The sequence below is a fragment of the Haliotis cracherodii genome, unplaced genomic scaffold, assembly GCF_022045235.1.
Source record: "Haliotis cracherodii isolate W230 unplaced genomic scaffold, xgHalCrac1.p SCAF_2, whole genome shotgun sequence".
In the NCBI taxonomy this organism is placed as follows: domain Eukaryota; kingdom Metazoa; phylum Mollusca; class Gastropoda; order Lepetellida; family Haliotidae; genus Haliotis; species Haliotis cracherodii.
Genome location: NW_027266275.1, coordinates 58,581,047 through 58,603,531, shown reverse-complemented (window position 1 = coordinate 58,603,531; position 22,485 = coordinate 58,581,047). Strand labels below are relative to the sequence as shown.

General features: G+C 37.3%; 1 protein-coding gene across 5 annotated transcripts in view; it reads right to left on the bottom strand.

The window, feature by feature from the left end:
* Nucleotides 1-22,485, bottom strand: part of LOC139468286 (zinc finger MIZ domain-containing protein 1-like) — a 412,922-nt gene that overhangs the window by 92,406 nt on the left and 298,031 nt on the right. For all 5 annotated transcript variants that reach the window (XM_071250157.1, XM_071250160.1, XM_071250161.1 and 2 more), the window contains one exon: nt 12,137-12,250. In XM_071250157.1, coding sequence (XP_071106258.1) covers nt 12,137-12,250 — 114 coding nt within the window. The remainder of the gene's footprint in view (nt 1-12,136; nt 12,251-22,485) is intronic.

The window sequence follows — 22,485 nt, the reverse complement described above, 5'->3', positions numbered from 1 at the left end:
TCGATCAATAATGAACCTCAACATGAGACCTAACAATTTTGAATTTTTTTTATACAAGTCAACATGGACAGTGAGAGGGTTTGCAATATTACTATGAACAAGTTGACCATGATTGTGGACCCGTGAAGATTCGGGCTAGAATAGGTCTTCAGCAACCCATGCTTGTCGTAAAAGGTGACTATGCTTGTCGTAAAAGGCGACTAACGGGATCGGGTGATCAGGCTCGCTGACTTGGTTGACACATGTCATTGATCCCAATTGCGTGGATCGATGCTCATGATATCAATCACTGTATTGTCTGGTCCAGACTCCATTATTTACAGACCGCCGTCATATAGCTGGAATATTGCTGAGTGCGGCGTTAAACAACAAACCAACCAACCAACAACCATGATCGCGATCATTGTGTTGACAGGGTCTTACGATTATTTCAATTAGTTTCATCATTATTGTTATACTGTAGCCTGTTGACATTGAGTCCTTGAATATTAACTGTCCCCGAGCACTTAATTCAGTCGACACAACACTAAACCACACTACGCAAACATGTAACCTTAAAACCCTGTGTACTAACTCGATCCCTTATAAAACATAGTATTAACAACCTTAAGCTAATAATTTACACACCACAGTTGTGCGTTGGCCCAGAATCTATTCTCCTGTGTACGAGTCGTAAACCCCTAGCAATACAGATATCAATTCTTGATTCATGGCAAAATATGAGGTGCTATGAACCTAAACATATCCAGGCCATTCATCGCTGGTGTACGACATACCTCTGTCCTTTCTTTTTGTACAGTGTGAAAATTGGGCGTTAACAAATGCGTCTTTCATACCTGAATGCCCTGGAAAGCGTACGAAGCTAAGTTTCTTAATCCTATTGAAACTGCCCTATTTTCCTTCCCATAGTGAGTGTATATATTTTATCTTTGCATATTTGTATGTATAACAACTAATGTCAAAGCGCCAACTTCTGGTGCTCTGTCACACAGAACGAGAGCCCTGGGTGAATGAGGTTCTGGCATAAAACCCTATATATTTCAGTTTCTTATCTTTGATAATATGTCATTTTCGTGGGACAAATATTGCTATTCAAGGATCGCAATAGGAGCTCATGACATCAGAAATGTAAAGGGGACATTACTGTTTTGGATATTTAAACAAGCCCATGACCTTTGATAGACTTGGTACTTAAACGGGAGCAGCATCTTGTATGTGTGTCAACTTTTACAGTGTCATGATAAACAGTTATGTAAACAAACAATTTTGCCATGACATGCGGATGTTGGAAATATATCCCTTAGTCATAAAGGGTAGGACACTTGACTCCTTGAAGATTTTGTACACATTAGACACTTGATTCCCTGTGTGTGTGTGTGTGTGTGTGTGTGTGTGTGTGTGTGTGTGTGTGTGTGTGTGTGTGTGCTTGCGTGCATGTCTCTCTGTCATGTCTCTGTGTCTTTCTGTCATGTCTCTCTTAGTGTGTCTCTCTCTCTCACTGTCTCTCTGTTATGTTTCTCTATGTCATGTCTCTCTCTGTCTCTCTGTCATGTCTCTCCATTCTCCATTCACTCTAGTCTATGTGATAACCATGGACCTTAAAATTATAAATTGAAAGACTGACTTGAATCTTGAGAGGACATGCAGATAAATTGATACAATTTGTGTCAGCATCAGTTTAAAAATCAGGATAAGCTTCTGTTTTGAAAAAACAACATCTCAAAGCATCACAAATTACAAAAATCAATTCATGCCCATTTTTTTTCAAAGAGTAAAGAATCTGTTTTTTTATGTATCTTTTTCTTAGAAATATCGGTAATATACCAATTAAAAAATTATTTTTCAGCAGCATAATTATCCCATCTTTTCATCTTTTCCTGTCCAGAAAATACAACCAAAGGATTAAAATCAATACAAGTTAGAATAAAATTTACTGCATTATAAACACCCTTGAAACCATGGGCAAAAGCACCTCATATAATCAAGTGTCTATTGTCAGTGTTATTAAAATCAATTTAATGTAGCGCACAGTTGCTGATCATCATGTGAGCAATTGCCATTAATGTTGACAGTGCAGCAAGGACGTTTTACAGCCAACCCACAGGTCCCAGCACCACACATACCTACGCCATCTATCAATACGCTGTCATTAAGTTAATCTCCATCCTACGAGCTAAGAAGGCAGGATTCTCGAAATTACACAGCAAAATAACTCTTTGTTGCTTCTGAAATAATCATAAAGGTAGAACCAATGGGCATGCCTCGCTCGTTATAACGCTAGATCAAATCGACAAGGTCTAACAGATAACGACACGCTGATGTAATTACGCAAGGTAATTATGGGCAAAACCTTGGTTTTTACTATGACAGTCGTGGAGAAAGTCTTCAAGCATCATTACAAGCCTGCATGCTATAGTGAAGCCTGATTCATGGGCCCTTTGTTATCATTCGTGTAGGTGTCGGATCTGAGACTGTACGGAGAACATATCAATATTGTTGACAAGGAGTTAGGGTCATCGTATCCAGGCACAAATGAGTGAGATCGTCAATGAAATTAACACAAGCAGACGGCAGGTTGCACTTGGCGATCGGCTGATGCCAACTAATTATATAGCAGCAACTCAGGGTCGATGCCAACCATTATACATCCGACTATGCAAATGGCCTCTTCTAATCAGATCAATGTTTGGTAGAGCATATTGCCATTTTCCGCGAGCTTTGGCCAGCATAGTGCTTACCGCACTTATTTCTTCTGCAAATGTGCCAACACTTTAATGTTGGTTTACAAATACGCACATAAATCACTGTCGGTCCCTCAGCGGCTAAATCAACCAGAGACAGACATGAAATCCATGATGCTCATCTTTCCCCTCATGCAATGTTCATCTCTTTGATGTTGCTATTGACGTATTTACTGTATGATCGCTGTCACTCCAACATTGCTCGAGATCACTGGACACGCTGTGTCAGCGAAGCTGGAATGATTGGCAGTCGTAAATAACTAAACCTGTGTTCCGTTATTAATCAGTCAGGCTTGGAAAGTTACAGTAAAGATGTACACAGTGACTCCAGCATAAACCTGGCTCTCCTTAAATAGACACCGGCAGCTGTCAATCACATAGAAAATTGACAGGTCATTAATAAGTTGGGTTGTATACTGAGTTATTAACAATGTGTCCTTGTTCTGTGGCTAAGATTGCATTGTTATTGAGTGAATACTGATTGTCTGGGAAAGATATATTTTCATATCATTGCAAAATATTTTCATTTCTCCACATTTGATAGAAAACAGTAAGTTCTTTTGAGCTTTGGCAATAAAATATAAAAGATGAATTCTTTGTTCCATAAATATGCAATATTTTACATCATACTGTTCTGTATCTTAGCTATTAATAGTGAAAAAAGCCTCTTCATTTCCAACTAGCCTCTTGATTTCCTCTCCAAACACGGGGCGGTCAGGTAGCCTAGTGGTTAAAGCGTTCGCTCGTCACGCCAAAGACCTGGGTTCGATTCCCCACATGGGTACAATGTGTGAAGCCTATTTCTGGTGTCCCCTGCCATGATATCCCTTGAATACTGCTAAAAGCTGGGTAAAACCATACTCACTCACTCAACAAACCCATTAAACCGTATTCGGTGTATTAAGCACCCTGATCCAATAAGCGCCCCTGACCAACCTCTAAACCAATCTGTGAGTAATCTTTATAAAAACACTCCCATATAAGAGTGTATATATCTTCTTGCGCATATTACACTTTTGTTACAGAAACACCAGCAAAGAAAGGGTATATAAGTGCCAAGTGACTTTTATCGAAACCATTTTGGTGTGATCGACATTTGATCCAAGTTTGTTCTCTACCCCTCGACCTCAGGAAACAAATTTAACTCATCATGCATGTTTTTAATAAGTGACGCGCTATGTCAAGTGCCTTAGGGTGCTTATTACAGTGAATATAGTACTTAATTTTTTTAAATAAACTTTACCAAAAATTATTCTTTGTTTCTAACAATCGAACCATTTTATGAAAAAGCATACAATAGACCTGTCTCTGTTTGTGCTCTTTTCTAAATAATCAAATACACCAACAACCAAAGTAAATATTGTATCCTAATTTTTGATAATAACTCAATACATGAACACATTAGATATCAAATTCCATTTTTAATCTTGGTGTATTCTAAACACAAATGACTATCAATGTGAATAGGGATCATATTTCTACTTAGGAACAATGGCTTCTATCTGGTTTTTTATATATCCACTTGAGTTTAAATACAAAGTTAACCGTCTCAGTTGAGAATATTACAAACTTAAACTAATCAGATCACGTGCTCTTTCTAAAAGGATCAAATTAATAGTTCATGTTTTTCTTTAGGCATTCTAGATATGTTCAAATATATCTCATATTGTCAATTCAAATGAAATCAGCTAAAATGTGACTAAATGCCCTTAAGGTCAAACATTTTTGACCTGGTGTTATCGTTTTATTGACTTGTACGGACATATACATGCTGCATGCATAAATATTCAATGTAAGTATGTTGTTTTAAGTCCAGTTATTATAAATATTCTATATTCTATTGTTCTGGGGGAACTAATTGAAGCAATAAACATACCATGTTTTCAACGTACAGCTACTTGTAGATTTAGCCATGGTAAATTAAACAAAGACATAGAATATGATACACATAGTTGGACATATCAATATATCAAGGTTGTTTGTTTGTTGTTTAATGCAGCACTCAGCAATATTCCAGCTACATGACGGCGGTCTGTAAGTCTGGACCAGACCATCCAGTGATTGACATCATGAACATCAATCCACGCAATTGGGATACGATGACGCGCATGAACCAAGTCAGCGAGCCTGACCACCCGATCCCGTTAGCCTCTTACAACAGGCATAGTCATCAGTTATGGCAAGCATGGGTTGCTGAAGACCTGTTCTCTACCTGGATCTTCATGAGTGAGTGAGTGAGTGAGTGAGTGAGTGAGTGAGTGAGTGAGCAACAAGTTTCCCACTGATTTATCATGTTTGCGCAATATCATGGCAAGGAACAAGAAACAGGCTTCATCCAGTGTACCCTTGTGAGCAATTTGACCCAGGCCTTCAGTGTGACAAGCAAACACTTTAACCACTAGGCCAACAAACCTGTAAGAAGGTAAGTGTTGTACTTGTTTTACACAAATCCAATATCTTCATTAAAGGAGGGTTGCCATGTTCAGCATGGCCATGTCTAGAAGTTGTGATCAGTGCTTTAGTCTTTTTGGCAAATAAACAAAGTGGTGTTTGAAAGGCCTGATTTATACCTGCTGGGACTGCCTCTTTGCACAAGTCTAGCCCCCTTTAAACAAGTTGACTTTTGTGTATACCTCTGTGCTTCACTTCAAATTAACCACCATTAATATTCTGGAAGAAGGTTGGGAGTTTTGTGAGAGACAGGATAGTCGCTACTTCAAAACTGACATTTTTTTCTGTGAGTGGAGTGGTAGACGAACAATTTAATTTCTTTTCCACAACATTTCTTTTTCAGGATATCCAGAAGGTCCCATCAACACTTTTGTGTGCTTGTAAACCCTGAGGACAAATTTTATTTGTAATAGATATATCCCCCTCCCCAAACATCAAATGCTTGGCCTCTTAGAAATTTGAAGTGTTCTAGTTTCACAGAAACTGCTTATATGTTTCAGTGGATATATAATGCAATTAAAAACATCAAGTGATCAAGAAATATATTTATAATGACACATCAACACATTGAGTCATAAGCACATTGTTATACACTTCTTTACTTTACAGTTTTGTTTGAAGTTTCAAATCTGAGGTTACAAAATTCAAAAGAAACATCAAATAACCTGCTGAAACATTCTAATTGTACAATTATACCTATTCCAAGGTTTTTATATTAGATTTTCACACAAATGAAATGCACCTTCCAAAGCTGTTTATGTGAACAAGAATAAGACCAGTCATGTTTGTTCGTTTGTTGTTTAACGCCGCACTCAGCAATATTCCAGCTATATGACCCTGGTCTGTATAATAATTGAGTCTGGACCAGACAATCAAGTGATTGATATCATGAGCACCGATCCATGCAATTGGAATCGATGACATGCATCGACCAAGTCAGCAGGCCTGACCACGAAATCCTGTCAGTTGCCTCTTATGACAAGCAGAGTCGCTTTTTACGGCAAGCATGGGTTGCTAAAGACCTATTCTTCACAGGTATAGATGCAGCACTTGATCATGAACTTGACAAGGTCATGGACTGAAATCTATCACGACATCTGTGTTGCGCAGATTCAGATCATGAAATGCACCGATGCTATTACTGATGATGACCTTCAGTTTGGTTAAACAATCGTCACAGTTCATGGTACATCATTCATAACAAATAATGACCCTGCTCACCAACTATTGACTGGCTAGACACTATAACTGTGATATGACAATTATCAATTTGAACATGAGGTCTTAGAATTACATGGTTACATTTTCAGTGCCACGTATCTAAAAATTGCACATTTTTCTGTAAAAATATCATGTTTGGAAATTCTAATTTCAATTTAATTGGGCCAGATATGTTGAGCATGGTATTTCATGAATAATGTAGCTACAGACCTGAACCCCGTTCCACAAAGTGATCTTAACGCTAAGATGATCAGCAAAAATGTTACCCTTCATTGGTCATTACAAGAATGTTACCGTTGGTCATTTCAAGAGTGTTACCTTTGATTGGTCATTACAAGAGTGATACCTTTGATTGGTCATTTCAAGAGTGTTACCTTTGATTGGTCATTTCAAGAGTGTTACCTTTGATTGGTCATTACAAGAGTGATACCTTTGATTGGTCATTACAAGAGTGTTACCTTTGATTGGTCATTACAAGAATGTTACCCTTGGTCATTTCAAGAGTGTTACCTTTCATTTGTCATTACAAGAATGATACCCTTGGTCATTTCAATAGTGTTACCTTAGATTGGTCATTACAAGAATGTTACCCTTAGTCATTTTAAGAGTGTTACCTTTGATTGGTCATTACAAGAATGATTCCCTTGATCATCACAAGAGTGTTACCTTTGATTGGTCATTACAAGAATGTTACCCTTGGTCATCACAAGAGTGTTACCCTAGTGTACCAAGCCTTCAGTCTTGTAAGCAACCTGTCCCTCCAAGCTTTTACTTAGGGGTTATTGTGGTACAATGTCTGAAATGTGGCATCTTTAATTTCCACTGTTTGAGATTCACAAGGAGTAAGTCTGGAATATCTCTTATTTCAGACACAATAGCCCTTAGGAAAGTCTCATTTCTTGGAAACTGGATAAAAAAAACCAATTAATATAATTCAGATTTCAAGATTTCTCTTGATGACTTCAAATATATTTCCATTCTGCCATGAAAGTTGATATGATTCAGATCATATAATTTAATTTCAAAGACATAAAAAAGTTGCGAAGAGAATATTGTGTTCAGACAATATAATTATGAATATATCAAATCAAAGCTAAATCCTGATCTTGAAGCATCGAATAAATGAGCGCTTTTTGCTTAAAGTCACACTCAACAATGTTCCAGCTACATGATGGTGGCCTGTAGAGGAATCTCGACGAGACAAACCAGTGGTTGATATTAAGAACAACATCTCGTTCATTAGGTCACGATGACAAGCAATCATCCAAAGTATTGAGCCCGAACACCATAAACGTTCAGTTGCCTCTCCTGACAAACATAAGTCCCTGGGGACCTGAGCGTACGTAGTTTTTTTACTTTGCTTTTTGTAATATTCTATCCAATTCATGGCATCAAAAATGGCCAAACATTGTACCCATTGGGGAATCGGACCCAGTTCTTCAGTATACGAAGGAATACTTTACAAACATACACCATCATGATTTTATCTGTTGATCACAGTTATTTTCATCAGAAGTTGTAAGAGGGATTTCTTTTTATAACAAAAATGACGTTGGTCTTAAACTAGGTGTCTTTGTCTGTTTATTTCTTAGGCGTGCAGAGTGTCAGCTTTTGTTGGGAGACAAAGGAAGTTAATTTCGAAAAAGTCTGTCTACCAAGGACAAGGAACAGAATTCTAGATTTATTATGTATCAAATCATCTACAAATGGTCGAGAGTGTCAACTTTGTATTAGCTTTGCATTAATGTTGTTTTAATCCTGAGTAATCACAAAATATATTTTCTGTGATATGTTGCTGGGGAAAAGTAAAAAAAAAGAAGAGTACAAATATAGTTTTCTCAATTTATAATGAAAAAATAGGGTCGACGGTTCAGTTAAAAAAATAAAAACACAACTTTTCTAAAGGCTGACCACAGCATGAAGAAACAAGTAGTGGCACATGTTTGCTGCCATAAATACATGTTTTAGGTGATATCCCAGCAATTGCACCAATTCCGACATTTAATGCAAAACATAGTCTCTTAAGTTACAAACATAAATCTGAGTGACACAAAAACAGACAGTGTTTCTAATCATAAAAATGAAAAAGCAGACAAATGTGTTGATAAGATGATGCTTGTGGGGTAAATGAGTGTGTATCACACACAGAGAAAACATTTCATTCCCAAGGCGTCAAAACAGAGTAATAAAGTAAGCTCGATTTAACTCATAAATGAATATCGTTCGCAATGTTTATCATATTAATTACCAATTCATGTACTCACCATAGACAGCTAATGTTAATTTAAGCAAGATTGATATATAATGTTGGAAAAAATCGAGTAAGAAATGGACAAATTGCTATCCACATATTTACATTTCATTTTACACACATCTGTCAATCATTCAACAAAATCAGCACCAGGATGCCCTGCATCCCACAACACAAAACCTGTACATGACTAGTCTCAAGGGTGTATGTACTAAGATATTTATTCCTCAAGTTTAGTTGACATGGAAAGCAATCGTTTTTGTTTCGCAAGTTGAACGCCAGCTGTCGGAGATGACTATTGACAACTGATGTACACGCAGTGCACTTGATTCCATATCGAATTCACAATCTCTGTTGCATACACAGACATTTAAATTAGAAAATATGAAACATTTACCTTACATAAATGTATATCACCATTTCATTTTCATTATTTATTAAATACAAATTAATCATAATTTTCCATCTTATTAAATAATTTCAATAATTTCACTTATTAATTAATATTTACATTTGTACTTCTCATTCGATTTAAAAGACGGAATATTGAATTCCAATATATCTAAATTATGCATAAAAATGTTTGTCTAAGACATGAACAATGAGACAGCAAACTAGCTATGCCATTGAACACACTACAAAACAATGTCAATATTTCAGCTGACAAAAATGACAGTGAAATTGACAAGTCTATCTGAAACCATTTTTGACATAATCAACATCCACAACTCTCTAATTGAGAAAATCATTTTGTTATCATCAATGCCGCAATTGACATGACTCCCAGAGCTTGTCACAACCCCAATCTAGGCCAATCACACAGATCTGATCAATCTCAAATTGATACGGATGCTGATGAATAAATTCATCCTCATCCAAGGTCAAGCACTGTTACATCAAACACAATCCAGCTAGTTGTATTCATTTTATAATGATGAAAAACATTTGGCCACCATTTTTTCATCAAAAGATTTGTCTGATATGATCTAAAGCATCTAAAATATTCATGAATCGAGCTGGTGTATCTGCAGAAAACTTGCCTTGTTTCTCAAACATGTTAGGCCTAATACACTTATTCTATCTTCTTTTTTTGCATTCCAAATGTATCTCATTGACGTAAGGCGTAATGCTCCAATGTAAATTGTCTCTGTACTTCCGAGAAATCAATGATAATGTAATATCGTCACAAGTTTCTAACAAGTCTACAATCTGAGAGGATCCTGACCATGCTAACACAATTTTTTAATTCTCTGCGAGATATTCCGGAGAAAATTAGGCTGAGTAAAGGACCTATCTAGACCTTGCTCTTCCAGCTTACAGTGTCATTCTGGAGTGAGTCTGGCATCTTTCAATATGACTGACAAGAAGTCCGATTTCTAACCAAAACCAACAGTGCGCATAAAAACCGATCACACTATTACGTTTACTTCACAAAATTAGACCGAGGTTGATATTTATTTACTGCGAAGCTATCCCGCGTTGACCACAAATTCCGCCTGATCCGGGGTCTAGTTGTGGACATTGGGATGTGTCTTGTTGCTTCTTATTTGTCATTGACAAGATTGAAGAAAACATACATACATATATTTGAACTGATCACAGGAGAGCTGCCAGCACAGAGACACAGCATATATATTGTGTCCATATGGATATTCATACATGTCAGGGTATTTACAGCATCAAACACATTAATGCACATTACCATGATATTCAACTGCTGCAAGACGCGAGTTGTGGAAAAATATTGATAATGTGAGGTTGATGTATAATGGTGCGATGTCTTTGAGGAAAAGCATGAAGTGTGTGACTTGATAAATGCAGAGGTCGACAATAATCCTGCTATATCATGGTGGCCAGAGGAATGTCAAGTCTGGACCAGACAAACCTATGACTGAAAGCTTAAACCTCAATTCATGCCATCAGTGCAAGATAACATTCAATCAACCAAGTCACAGAGCTGGGCCACATGGTTCTCTTTAGTTAGTTCTTACGACAAGCATGGCATACTGGGGACCTATTCTTCCCACGATCCCCAAAGGGAGACAAGCATGGAATATTTGGGACCTGTTCTTTCCAGGATCCCCATAGGGAGACAAGCATGGGATACTGGGGACCTATTCTTTCTCGATTCCCTATAGAGAGACAAGCATGGAATATTTGGGACCTGTTCTTCCCACGATCCCCAAAGGGAGACAAGCATGGGATACTGGGGACCTGTTCTTTCCAGGATCCCCAAAGGGAGACAAGCATGGCATACTGGGGACCTGTTCTTTCCAGGATCCCCAAAGGGAGACAAGCATGGCATACTGGGGACCTGTTCTTTCCAGGATCCCCAAAGGGAGACAAGCATGGCATACTGGGGACCTGTTCTTTCCAGGATCCCCAAAGGGAGACAAGCATGGGATACTGGGGACCTATTCTTCCCACGATCCCCAAAGGGAGACAAGCATGGAATATTTGGGACCTGTTCTTTCCAGGATCCCCATAGGGAGACAAGCATGGGATACTGGGGACCTATTCTTTCTCGATTCCCCATAGAGAGACAAGCATGGAATATTTGGGACCTGTTCTTCCCACGATCCCCAAAGGGAGACAAGCATGGGATACTGGGGACCTATTCTTTCTCGATTCCCCATAGAGAGACAAGCATGGAATATTTGGGACCTGTTCTTCCTACGATCCCCAAAGGGAGACAAGCATGGCATACTGGGGACCTGTTCTTTCCAGGATCCCCAAAGGGAGACAAGCATGGCATACTGGGGACCTGTTCTTTCCAGGATCCCCAAAGGGAGACAAGCATGGGATACTGGGGACCTATTCTTCCCACGATCCCCAAAGGGAGACAAGCATGGCATATTTGGGACCTGTTCTTTCCAGGATCCCCATAGGGAGACAAGCATGGGTTACTGGGGACCTATTCTTCATCGATTCCCAATAGAGAGACAAACATGGGGTCTTGGGGACCTGGTCTTCCCCAGGATACCCTTAGGACCTGGGGAAAAGATTAGCCAAGGAAAACTGTAAAAGTAACTGGCATATAAGCTTCTGCAGGTACACACTCTGTGATGGTGTGCAACACTTGGCAACATTCATGATCTAGATGGTATGACATCTACCATGGACGCTCAGTATCATGTGTCCATGTATCTACTGATGCTTATACTGAACAAATCATATTCTGCAACATACCTAGGCTTAACAAGGAGATGACAGCAGTGAATGAAATGAAATGAAATGAAACACTGTCACAATTGTGAGGGAATAATTGTTATTTAAATTTAAAAAAAAAAATTTGTACATTAAATAAATAATTTTCAATTTGAGACGATATTTTAGATGCTATCCAATGCTATCTTTGTTCAGATAAAAAAAAACATTCAAATTTCGGGTCAATCTAATATTCACAAAATTCAATTTATTCAGTGTGCATAGAAACAAGGCGCATTTTGACTATGAAAAAGAGTGTACATACTGTCAGACAGTTCATAAGAGCATCTTCAAACTGATGCTGGAAGGCCCGGGTATCAGAGCACCATTCCAACAGCTCCCGTGCTGCGTTCTGGAAGCCGCCTGGGTTCTGTAGGTGCTGTAACAGAACAGAGAAGTAGTTGTTAGGATGTTATTACAACACTGAAGTAGTCATCAAGGTACTAGCACATGACAAGTAATCGACAGCATTCACTTCTTTTTCAGCTCAGAGATATTATCTTGGAGTAGTGTTCAGTTAACTTTCCTGTTTGTTCTGTTTGTCGTTTAACTCAACACCTAGCAATATAACAGCTGACTGGAATGGAAATAATTCAAGCTATGATTGATATTATGAGCAAAGATTGAATTAGTGAGTGAGTGAGTATGGTTTTACGCCTAGAACAATCCAGCAATACACTATGAGCAAATTAACTAAGTCACCGAATCAGACTACCAGATCCACTGAATCACTTTTAAGATAGTCAGTGATTGATAAAATTTCCCCTTAGTCTTCAGCTTCAAAGCCAATTGTATGTAAATAGTTATCAGGCTAACATTATCGATTTTAAAAATTAGTCAACAGAAATGAGTTGTCCTGCTTACACAATATGAGAACTAGTCCAAACGTTATATAGTTAAAGAAATTCCACAAATATTCTAACCAGTTTCCTCTGAAAAAAGTATGCTGGAAATTATTCTAACAATTAATGTTTTGTGACAAACAGTGAGGTTCAACGTTGGAAGCTGAGACCAAAACTTCAAATTACTCAAATTATTCAACACTTGAGAGCTGAGAGTCTATTTGTTAGACAGACAGACGTGCCTGTAGAGTTTACAACAGAAATATTTGAATGGAAGATGAAGTGCATCTTATCTGTTATTTTGCTCTTGAGCTGTTTTCAAACTGTGACACTCATTAAACATCTGTTTAAGTTTTCAAGAAAAAACCCAGCCAATCATCAAAACAGATTGTAAGCGGAAACATAATATATTTTTCTTGCCAGAAACGTTCAAAGATGGTTAGACAATTAAAAATGAATGTTAAGTTACAGCAAAACAGGGAAGGACCCAAGGCAAAAGGAAATTAGAATAATTAATCCTTAATTAAAGTTTAAACGAACCTCACATTTACAACTGGATTCATTGCAGCCTTTTTAGGAAATAATGCTATTACTACTATCAAATCAAATTTCTTGGAAAACAAGTTTTTTTCATAACATATCCAACATATCTTACTGCAAAAAAATAAAGAAGGGGAGATTATATGTATTTCATCCCCAGAAATGTATTAAATGTAAAACTTTTGACAATTTCTTTGGAAAATAACTTTTTTATTCTTAAATTATATCACTGGGACTGGGAGTTTATGTGCATTAATTTCACCTCAGAATGGATCCAATGTACATTTTAAAAATATTATTTCAAAAATAAATATATTCATGTTTTTCAATCCAATCAGAATATATGCATCTGTGCATCCCTAGTTGACAAACAAACTGGCAGTTTAATCTTGCAACTCTTATCTCAATACCTACTTAATTTCTTATTCTTTTAATAAACAGAGCAATAACCTGTTAGTAAAGGTTAACATGACAATAGCCCAGTCAGTTTGGTTTGTTTGCACTCAGCAATATTCCAGCTATATGACGGCGGTCTGTAAATAATCCAGTCTGGAGCAAACATTCAAGTGATTGACATCATGAGCATTGATCAAAACAATTGGGATACAATGACGTGCATCAACCAAGTCAGCGAGCCTGACCATCCGATACCATTAGTCGCCTCTTACAACAGCCTGTGAAGTATGCCTGTGTGTATGATAACAGTGATGTGTCGTGTGTACCAACAACAAACAAAATGTCCGTCTGTCACTGACATGATGCAGAATACACATCAATGACACATCAGTCATGCCACATCATCACAGACAGGGATTTTTCATTTTTGCCCCTTCCAGCATTATTTTCCTGATTTTTAACCAGGATTTAACTTTGACCTGCTTTCCCCCCAATCGAATGTACAAACAGCACATGACGCAAGATGCCTCTCGTGTCTATGCAGGTAGTGTGTCAGAAGAAGATTATAAGGCCTTGTGGGCTTGTCGAGTGCAGTTCAGACGTCACTCTACTGAACTTTTATGAATTGCTACAAAATACTGGAGACAAGTACATTTTGCATCCAGAATACATCAAGCAAGTGAGTTTGTTTGCTCCCTGAACCATGCTACATGTGCATGTCATTTTAGGCAAACCCAAAGAATTGTTTGACAGGCATTACTTAGAAGTTGACAGATGACACAGCAGACACAATTTATGGATGAAAAACTTCTTTAATTACTGTAAAGGTGATGTTACGGTATAGATATGTACCAAAATGTCGCCTTTACAGTAATTAAAGAAGGTGTTATCCATAAATTGTTTCTACTTTGAAAACCCAAACACCAGAAACAAAATACTAGATTACTACTTATGCTATAAGGTGAGGTGAAATTGGGTTTAATGCGCGTCCACAATTATTGCACTTATATAGCGACGTGCATGTACGTGTGTGTGTTTGTGTGGCTGCTTGTACTAGTCTGGACTAATGCCGATTTAAAGTGCTAGCTCACTGAGATACCATGTCGCAGTTTAACATGAATACCCCACTCAGACACAGTATACTGACTCCGAACCGACCAGTCCTTGTTTTAGCCCCTTAATGCCGAGCGCCAGACAGGGTAACAACAAGTAACGTCTTTTGGTACAACGTGGCCGGGGATAGAACCCCAGACCTTCTGCTCTCCTGGCAGACACTCTACCACTAGACCACGGAGGCGGTCCTTATGCCATAAAGTGACTGTGTGGCTCTAAAGGTCTTGCCTATGGATTCACTGCACTGTGTATTGTTGTTCGACATCATATAGTTCTACAAGGATGTTACAGAGGTTAATGCATATATGTGCAAACTTTTAAACATTCAAGCAAACAGTTTCACATCAACACATTGCAACTGTTCTCATGTAGATGAGTGAGTGAGTGAGTTAGCATATAGTGTTGTAGTAATGCAACATTCCACCCACACTCTTATAGATGAAGAACTTTGTCCTAAGTGTAGTAAATGTTCAAAAAAATATTAAAAAATATTAATCATATTTATTAAAAATAAAATAAAATTCCCTATATGCTCCATAGTAAAATGTTTTTTACATCAATGATTAACAAGTTGATATTTGATATTATTTGACAGAATAAAAAAGAAATGCAAAAAAAATGCAAAAAAAAATAAATAATTTTATTACAGATAAGGAGGCATCCTACTAAAATACTTCCACTGAATGATATTAGAACATGATTTTCATATTAATCATACCCCACTAAGGTATGATAACACTGTGAACAGGGTTCAAATGAAAAGAATATGACAGAAACTAAATATCATACACCGTATCTCCTAATCTAAAGCAGTATCCCTTTGGGCCAACATATTGTATATATTACTAGCCCTGATCCTGTACACTCATCATATCCACAGTTGATCACTTGCAGTTTCTCATTTCAACAGCCACATCAAGTAAACACATCTGAAAACTCCTCCAAGACAGAAGAGCTTCTTTGGCCTCATTGAGCTAATCTAACAAGCAGCATATGCATGCTACGCAGCAAACATAAATCATTTATTGGTAGATTAAACTTTTTCCGTTTTCTTGTAATTTGCTTCACATTCGGCTGATTGGCCTATCACTCAAACCTGTTGACTGACAGATATTGAGGGCCGTGTCTAGTGAAGTCGGTGCATGGTCTCTTGTCCTTAAATACTTATATGAAATATAAATGGTTAATTAATTCCTTAACATGGATGAAAACAAGCCCTTGATTCTTCCTGGCTGTTCTATCATTTACCCTGTTACAATAGGTTCTACCCCATGTTCTACCATTGTCTATCTTTTACTACCATCAACCATTGCCTATCTCTTACTACCATCAACTATTGCCTATATTTTACTACCATCAACCATTGCCTATATTTTACTACCATCAACCATTGCCTATATCTTACTACCATCAACCATTGCCTATATTTTACTACCATCAACCATTGTCTATCTCTTACTACCATCAACCATTGTCTATCTTTTACTACCATCAACCATTGCCTATATTTTACTACCATCAACCATTGCCTATATTTTACTACCATCAACCATTGTCTATATTTTACTACAATCAACCATTGCCAATATTTAACTACAATCAAACCATGGTCTTTCTTGGTTTAATCTGTGCCTAGTACTACCAACATATACCATGGTTTAATCTGCGCCTAGTACTACCAACATATACTATGGTTTAATCTGCACTTAGTACTACCAACATATACTATGGTTTAATCTGCGCCTAGTACTACCAACATATACCATGGTTTAATCTGTGCCTAGTACTACCAACATATACTATGGTTTAATCTGCGCCTAGTACTACCAACATATACTATGGTTTAATCTGCGCCTAGTACTACCAACATATACCATGGTTTAATCTGTGCCTAGTACTACCAACATATACTATGGTTTAATCTGCGCCTAGTACTACCAACATATACCATGGTTTAATCTGCGCCTAGTACTACCAACATATACTATGGTTTAATCTGCGCCTAGTACTACCAACATATACCATGGTTTTTATCTGCACCTAGTACTACCAACATATACAATGGTTTAATCTGCACCTAGTACTACCACAATATACCATGCTTTAATCTGTGCCAGGTACTTCCACAATCTGTTTTGACATCAGGTAAATTGTATGTTGGTTTAGACAAACATGATGCATACCAACACACACCTTTCAAATAATGTCATCACTGATTTTCCGAGATTCATTCATATCATTTTCCACCCAAGACAGATTATTCCCTGGCGCTGATGTTTCATATTAAAAAAGAAAAATAAGCATTTTCAGGATTTCTCCAAATTGTAAATGACATGCATGGACCTGTGAAACCCTTATTATTACATCTTGAACACAAATGCATTCTATATAATAAATAAAACATGATAAAATTAGCCTTAAAACGAAAATTCTCAAATTTTCTAAATATTTTCAGACAATCTGTGAGGTAGCCAAAAACCCTTTCCTTTTCCAAACATGCTTTCCTGTTTTTCCCCAACACTTCAAACACCATCACTTTCTTCAAGCAGCGATACCCTCTCAAACTGACTCTTTGAAAACAAGTCAAACCCTCTGAAATATGTAATTGCCTACATTTTGCCGCCATACTGCTTCAATCAAGAAAACCTAAAAAACCCACAGCCAAAGTACACGGAATCATCCGCACTGAATTCCAAACTTGTGTCTTTTGTTACATCTTCCGAGATTCCTTCTTTTTACAGCACCCAGCACAGGAGAGGAGTAATTTATGGGCGTGCATCATCGCCATACGGAGGAGATCAGCGCTGAGTTCCGACTGATTCCAAAGACCCTTCTGCCTGGCCAGACACCCCAGAAAGTCTTTATTTATAGAAAGGCATCATAAGTATTTCTGAAAACACTCTATTATTAGAGAATGAAAGTGCTTGTGGATGATAGTGAAGGAAATACGTGCTGGAGTTATTTCTGTTCGAGTCAATTCGCTTTCATAACCGTTGCCTCATGAGTGGCTATAGCTTTCTGGTTTGCTCGTAATCCTTGCAGCAACATTCAAATGATGGTTAGTGCACTGACATACAGTAAATATCATTTAATTGCCCTGTTTGAAAGATTGAAACATTCTTGTTAAGCCCTCAAGTAGTGTTTGCCAAAGAAATGATGATTGTATTTGGTTTGGAAACCACATATGACATGCTTTCATCACATTCATCTGCCAAAGCACTTTTCTTAATGTTTCCGCTATTACCATCTCGGAGGAGGTGGAAGAATGTGGACGTTTTTACCCGATTTTGCATAGTTCATCTTTTTAAGATAACAATCCATGTATATATGATCATAGTTGCTAGTCTCCAAGGCGAGATATTTCCTATATTTTGAAATGCCATTTTTTCAAAAGTTGACGAATGTCTTAAGAATTCTTTGTGTAGCTTTTACAGTTAACATATATCAGACCGATGACAGCCCTACCACTAAATAGTCAATTTGAAATGAGTTGAGGGCTAATCTGTTATGAATGTAACAGGTTTGGGGCCATACTTATTTTTTCTTTCATCATGAGCTACATTCTAGAGAACATTTTGTTTTATGGTTTACCTGATTTGAGCATTGTGTTTTTTGCCATGAAGAAAACATGAGGTAGCATTTGCCCTAAAACAATAGTATGATTATATTTACTTGATTATTATTAGCCTTTACATGATAGCGGTCTTATAAGCCTTTACATGATAGTGGTCTTATGAGCCTTTACATGATAGTGGTCTTATTAGCCTTTACATGATAGTGGTCTTATTAGCCTTTACATGATAGTAGTCTTATTAACCTTTACATGATAGTGGTCTTATTAACCTTTACATGATAGTGGTCTTATAAGCCTTTACATGATAGTGGTCTTATTAACCTTTACATGATAGCGGTCTTATGAGCCTTTACATGATAGTTGTCTTATTAGCCTTTACATGATAGCGGTCTTATGAGCCTTTACTTGATAGTGGTCTTATTAATCTTTACCGTATATGACCGCGTATAAGCCGAATTTTGAGGACCAGAAAAAAGATTCTGTAGAAAGGGGTCGGCTTATCCACGGGATACACTTTCATGATAGTATTTTTCAGATCGTAATCTGTCAGAAACATCGCCTGAATGACGGTCCGATAGATCACAACTTCCCGAAAGTTTGGAAGTTGCCACGACTAGAGCCATTATTGTTATAAATTATCAATAAAGTTATTATTATACACCAATGTTGTCATTATTAAAAATTGTTATACATGTTACTACTTCCGATAATAAGTTTTCAATTGAATGTTCAAAGTTTATCGTTCTTCGTAAACTCCACAATTTTTACATGTAACAATATATGTAATTCACAGCTATAATATATAATCCCCAGATGAAATCGCCAATAGCTATTACATACAGTTTGCAAAGTTCATAAATTGATAATGAACAAGTGTCTACCTTTATTGAAAGAGGCAAATAAACAACTGTATCGGCGAGTTATTCCGTTCGCCATTTGCAAAAACATGTGATCAGCTGTTTCCTGTGACGTCACAAACGGTGATCACTGTGATTGCTTCCTGTTGTTTAAAAAGCAACACGGTACACAAGGAAATGAGCATTGATAATAACGGGCCGATTGGTATTGTCATGTTGTTTACACAAACATTTTCAAGTGGTGGGTGCTTAGCGATCGTGTTGGGAGTAGGGGCTTAATTCCTTTGTTTTCGAGAGATTAGGTTAATAAACTGGAGAAGCCTGTGAGTAAGTGATGGTGTTCATAGTATGATAGTTTATTTAATTCAATTGGATTAACATACAATAGTGGTGTAAAGGGGGTTATAAAAGTTAGTATATTTTTACTGACTGACATTCTCATCATGAGTTTGAAACGAATACGCCATGCTTACGATGCTGAATTCAAACTCGCTCTGGCTGATATATTTTCTCACGGGTTCATAATTCTATATACACTGATTCACAAAATGGCGCTTGCTGTTGATGGCAACATATAACGATCATTATGAGATTAAAAAAAACGAGAAACAGCTTCCCACATTATGAAAGTGGATGACTGGTTTGTTAAATCTTTATTAGAAATAATAATGACTTTTTCAATATAATTACAACGTTTTTCATCTTATATTTTTGAATACCTGCGAGTACCGGCACATGTCTTGCAGTCCGACTTCGCAGTGTTTTTTGCCTTTCAATTCCTGGTTCGGCTTATCTGCGGGTCATATCATTTTCTCTCGTATTTCAATGGTCAAGTTAGCACCTCGGCTTATCTACAGGGTCGGCTTATCCGCGGTCATATACGGTACATGATAGTGGTCTTATAAGCCTTTACATGATAGTGGTCTTATTAGCCTTTACATGATAGCGGTCTTATGAGCTTTTACATGATAGTGGTCTTGTGAGCCTTTACATGATAGTGGTCTTATGAGCCTTTACATGATAGTGGTCTTATGAGCCTTTACATGATAGTGGTCTTGTGAGCCTTTACATGATAGTGGTCTTATTAACCTTTACATGATAGTGGTCTTATTAGCCTTTTCATGATATTGGTCTTATGAGCCTTTACATCATGGTGGTCTTATTAGCCTTTACATGATAGTGGTCTTATGAGCCTTTACATGATAGTGGTCTTATCAACCTTTACATGACATAGTGGTCTTATGAGCCTTTACATGATAGTGGTCTTATTAACCTTTACATGATAGTGGTCTTATCAGCCTTTTCATGATATTGGTCTTATGAGCCTTTACATCATACTGGTCTTATTAGCCTTTACATGACAGTGGTCTTATCATTGTAAACATTTATATGAGTTGGGGTTCATGATTTTCCGGATTTGATGTCCATTTTGTAATTTGAGGGCTCCTCTTTGATGTGCATTAACATGATTTGAAAACTTATTTAGAATTAACAGGACTGATAACATCAACTTCATTGGTGACTGACTTTACCTTACATGCAACTGAAGCCTCATCTTTGATAACATTACATCATTGAAGGCCTCATCTTTGATAACATTACATCATTGAAGGCCTCATCTTGGATAACATTACATCATTGAAGACCTCAACTTTAAAAATATACCACTGAAGCCTCATCTTTGATAACACTTATACATGTAGGCTTAAGTGTCATTTGCATAATTTGAAGTCTTTTCCTGAGTGATTTGAGTTTTTTCCTATCAACAAATCTTGAAATAATGAAAAATACTTTTGGCATTTTAGAATATGTCATTTATTGTGACTTTAGTCAGTAAACACATTATTGTTTACTCTTGAAAACCATAGAGCGATAAGCTGTTTTCTCAAATGTAAAATACCTCATTATTAACAATGGAAAAACATTGTTGGCACTATTTAACTTTTGTTAATGACATAACAGTGTTTTCAATTGCAAGACATCTACAGCTGGAAATTGGTGTTCAGAGAGTTCTAGAAATAGCATTATCTTAATGAAATCCTCCATTTTTTTATGACTTAAAGTAAGGCAGCTGTCTCAGTTAATTTGGGTTCACCATCATCACCACCAACACAATTTCCATGGGGACAAAGTCAGTGTTAGAATTGGTCCCAAGCAACTTATGCTTGTCGTGAGAGTTGACTCAGTGACTTTGCGGATTGCATGGCATTGTATACCATGGCGTGGTTCATTGCGCATAATATCAACCACTAGTATGTCAGGTCCGACGTGGTCATGTACGGGCTGCTGTCATACAGCTGTAAGGCCCAGAACAGGCTTATGTTCTGCAGCTGTAAGGCCCAGAACAGGCTCATGTTCTGCAGTTGTAAGGCCCAGAACAGGCTCATGTTCTGCAGCTGTAAGGCCCAGGACAGGCTTATGTTCTGCAGCTGTAAGGTCCAGAACAGGCTTAAGTTCTGCAGCTGTAAGGCCCAGAACAGGCTTATGTTCTTCATTTGTGAGGCCCAGGATTCTTTTTTATTGTTGGCTTATGGATTTTGGGCCCAAACCTTAATATCAGTAGGTAAAAGAAATCAATAAAAATAATCCAATTTCAAAAACATCTTTTTGATGTTTCCTTCTAATTTGTCCTAATTTGGTGAAATTGATGTTTTGAAGATACATTTTCAACAGGTTTTAATTAATAATTTATTTATTTATATAGGTAAATGAGGGGTTTTTTAAAAACATTTTTAATAACTTATTTCTGTTTGGCGGAAAAAGAAACCCCACTACTTTTCATTATTTTTTTTCACATTTCAATTTTGGGGAGTAGGCAGATTTGTAAACCATGTTAACCAAGAAGAAGTCATGCCTAGTATTGTATGCAGCATTACCCAACAAGTAAACAAGCATGAAGTGATAGCAAATAGCTCTAAACAACACTACTGCTGGAGATGTCCTCACGACCCCATCTTTGTCACCTCACTAAAGAGAACCAAGTGCTACCAATGTGTGACAAGGCTGATTGTAGCATTCTGTGATGGTGCCAAGCATTGGTCATGCCAGTTACAGGCTGCATTGATACAGATGAAAATTCAGACGATGTCATAAAACAACATTCATACAATCTGTGCATCAGTCAACAATCAAGTTTCGCACAGTGGGTCTTGGACTTTATTTGGTCATTACCCTCACATACTTAACTGATTATATTTTTCGAATAGGAAAGTCTTACAGTAGTAAGTGGGTACCTGGTAGGAGGTGACAGGAGGTGGTTGTTACCAAGCTCTAGGTGATGGTGAACACATGC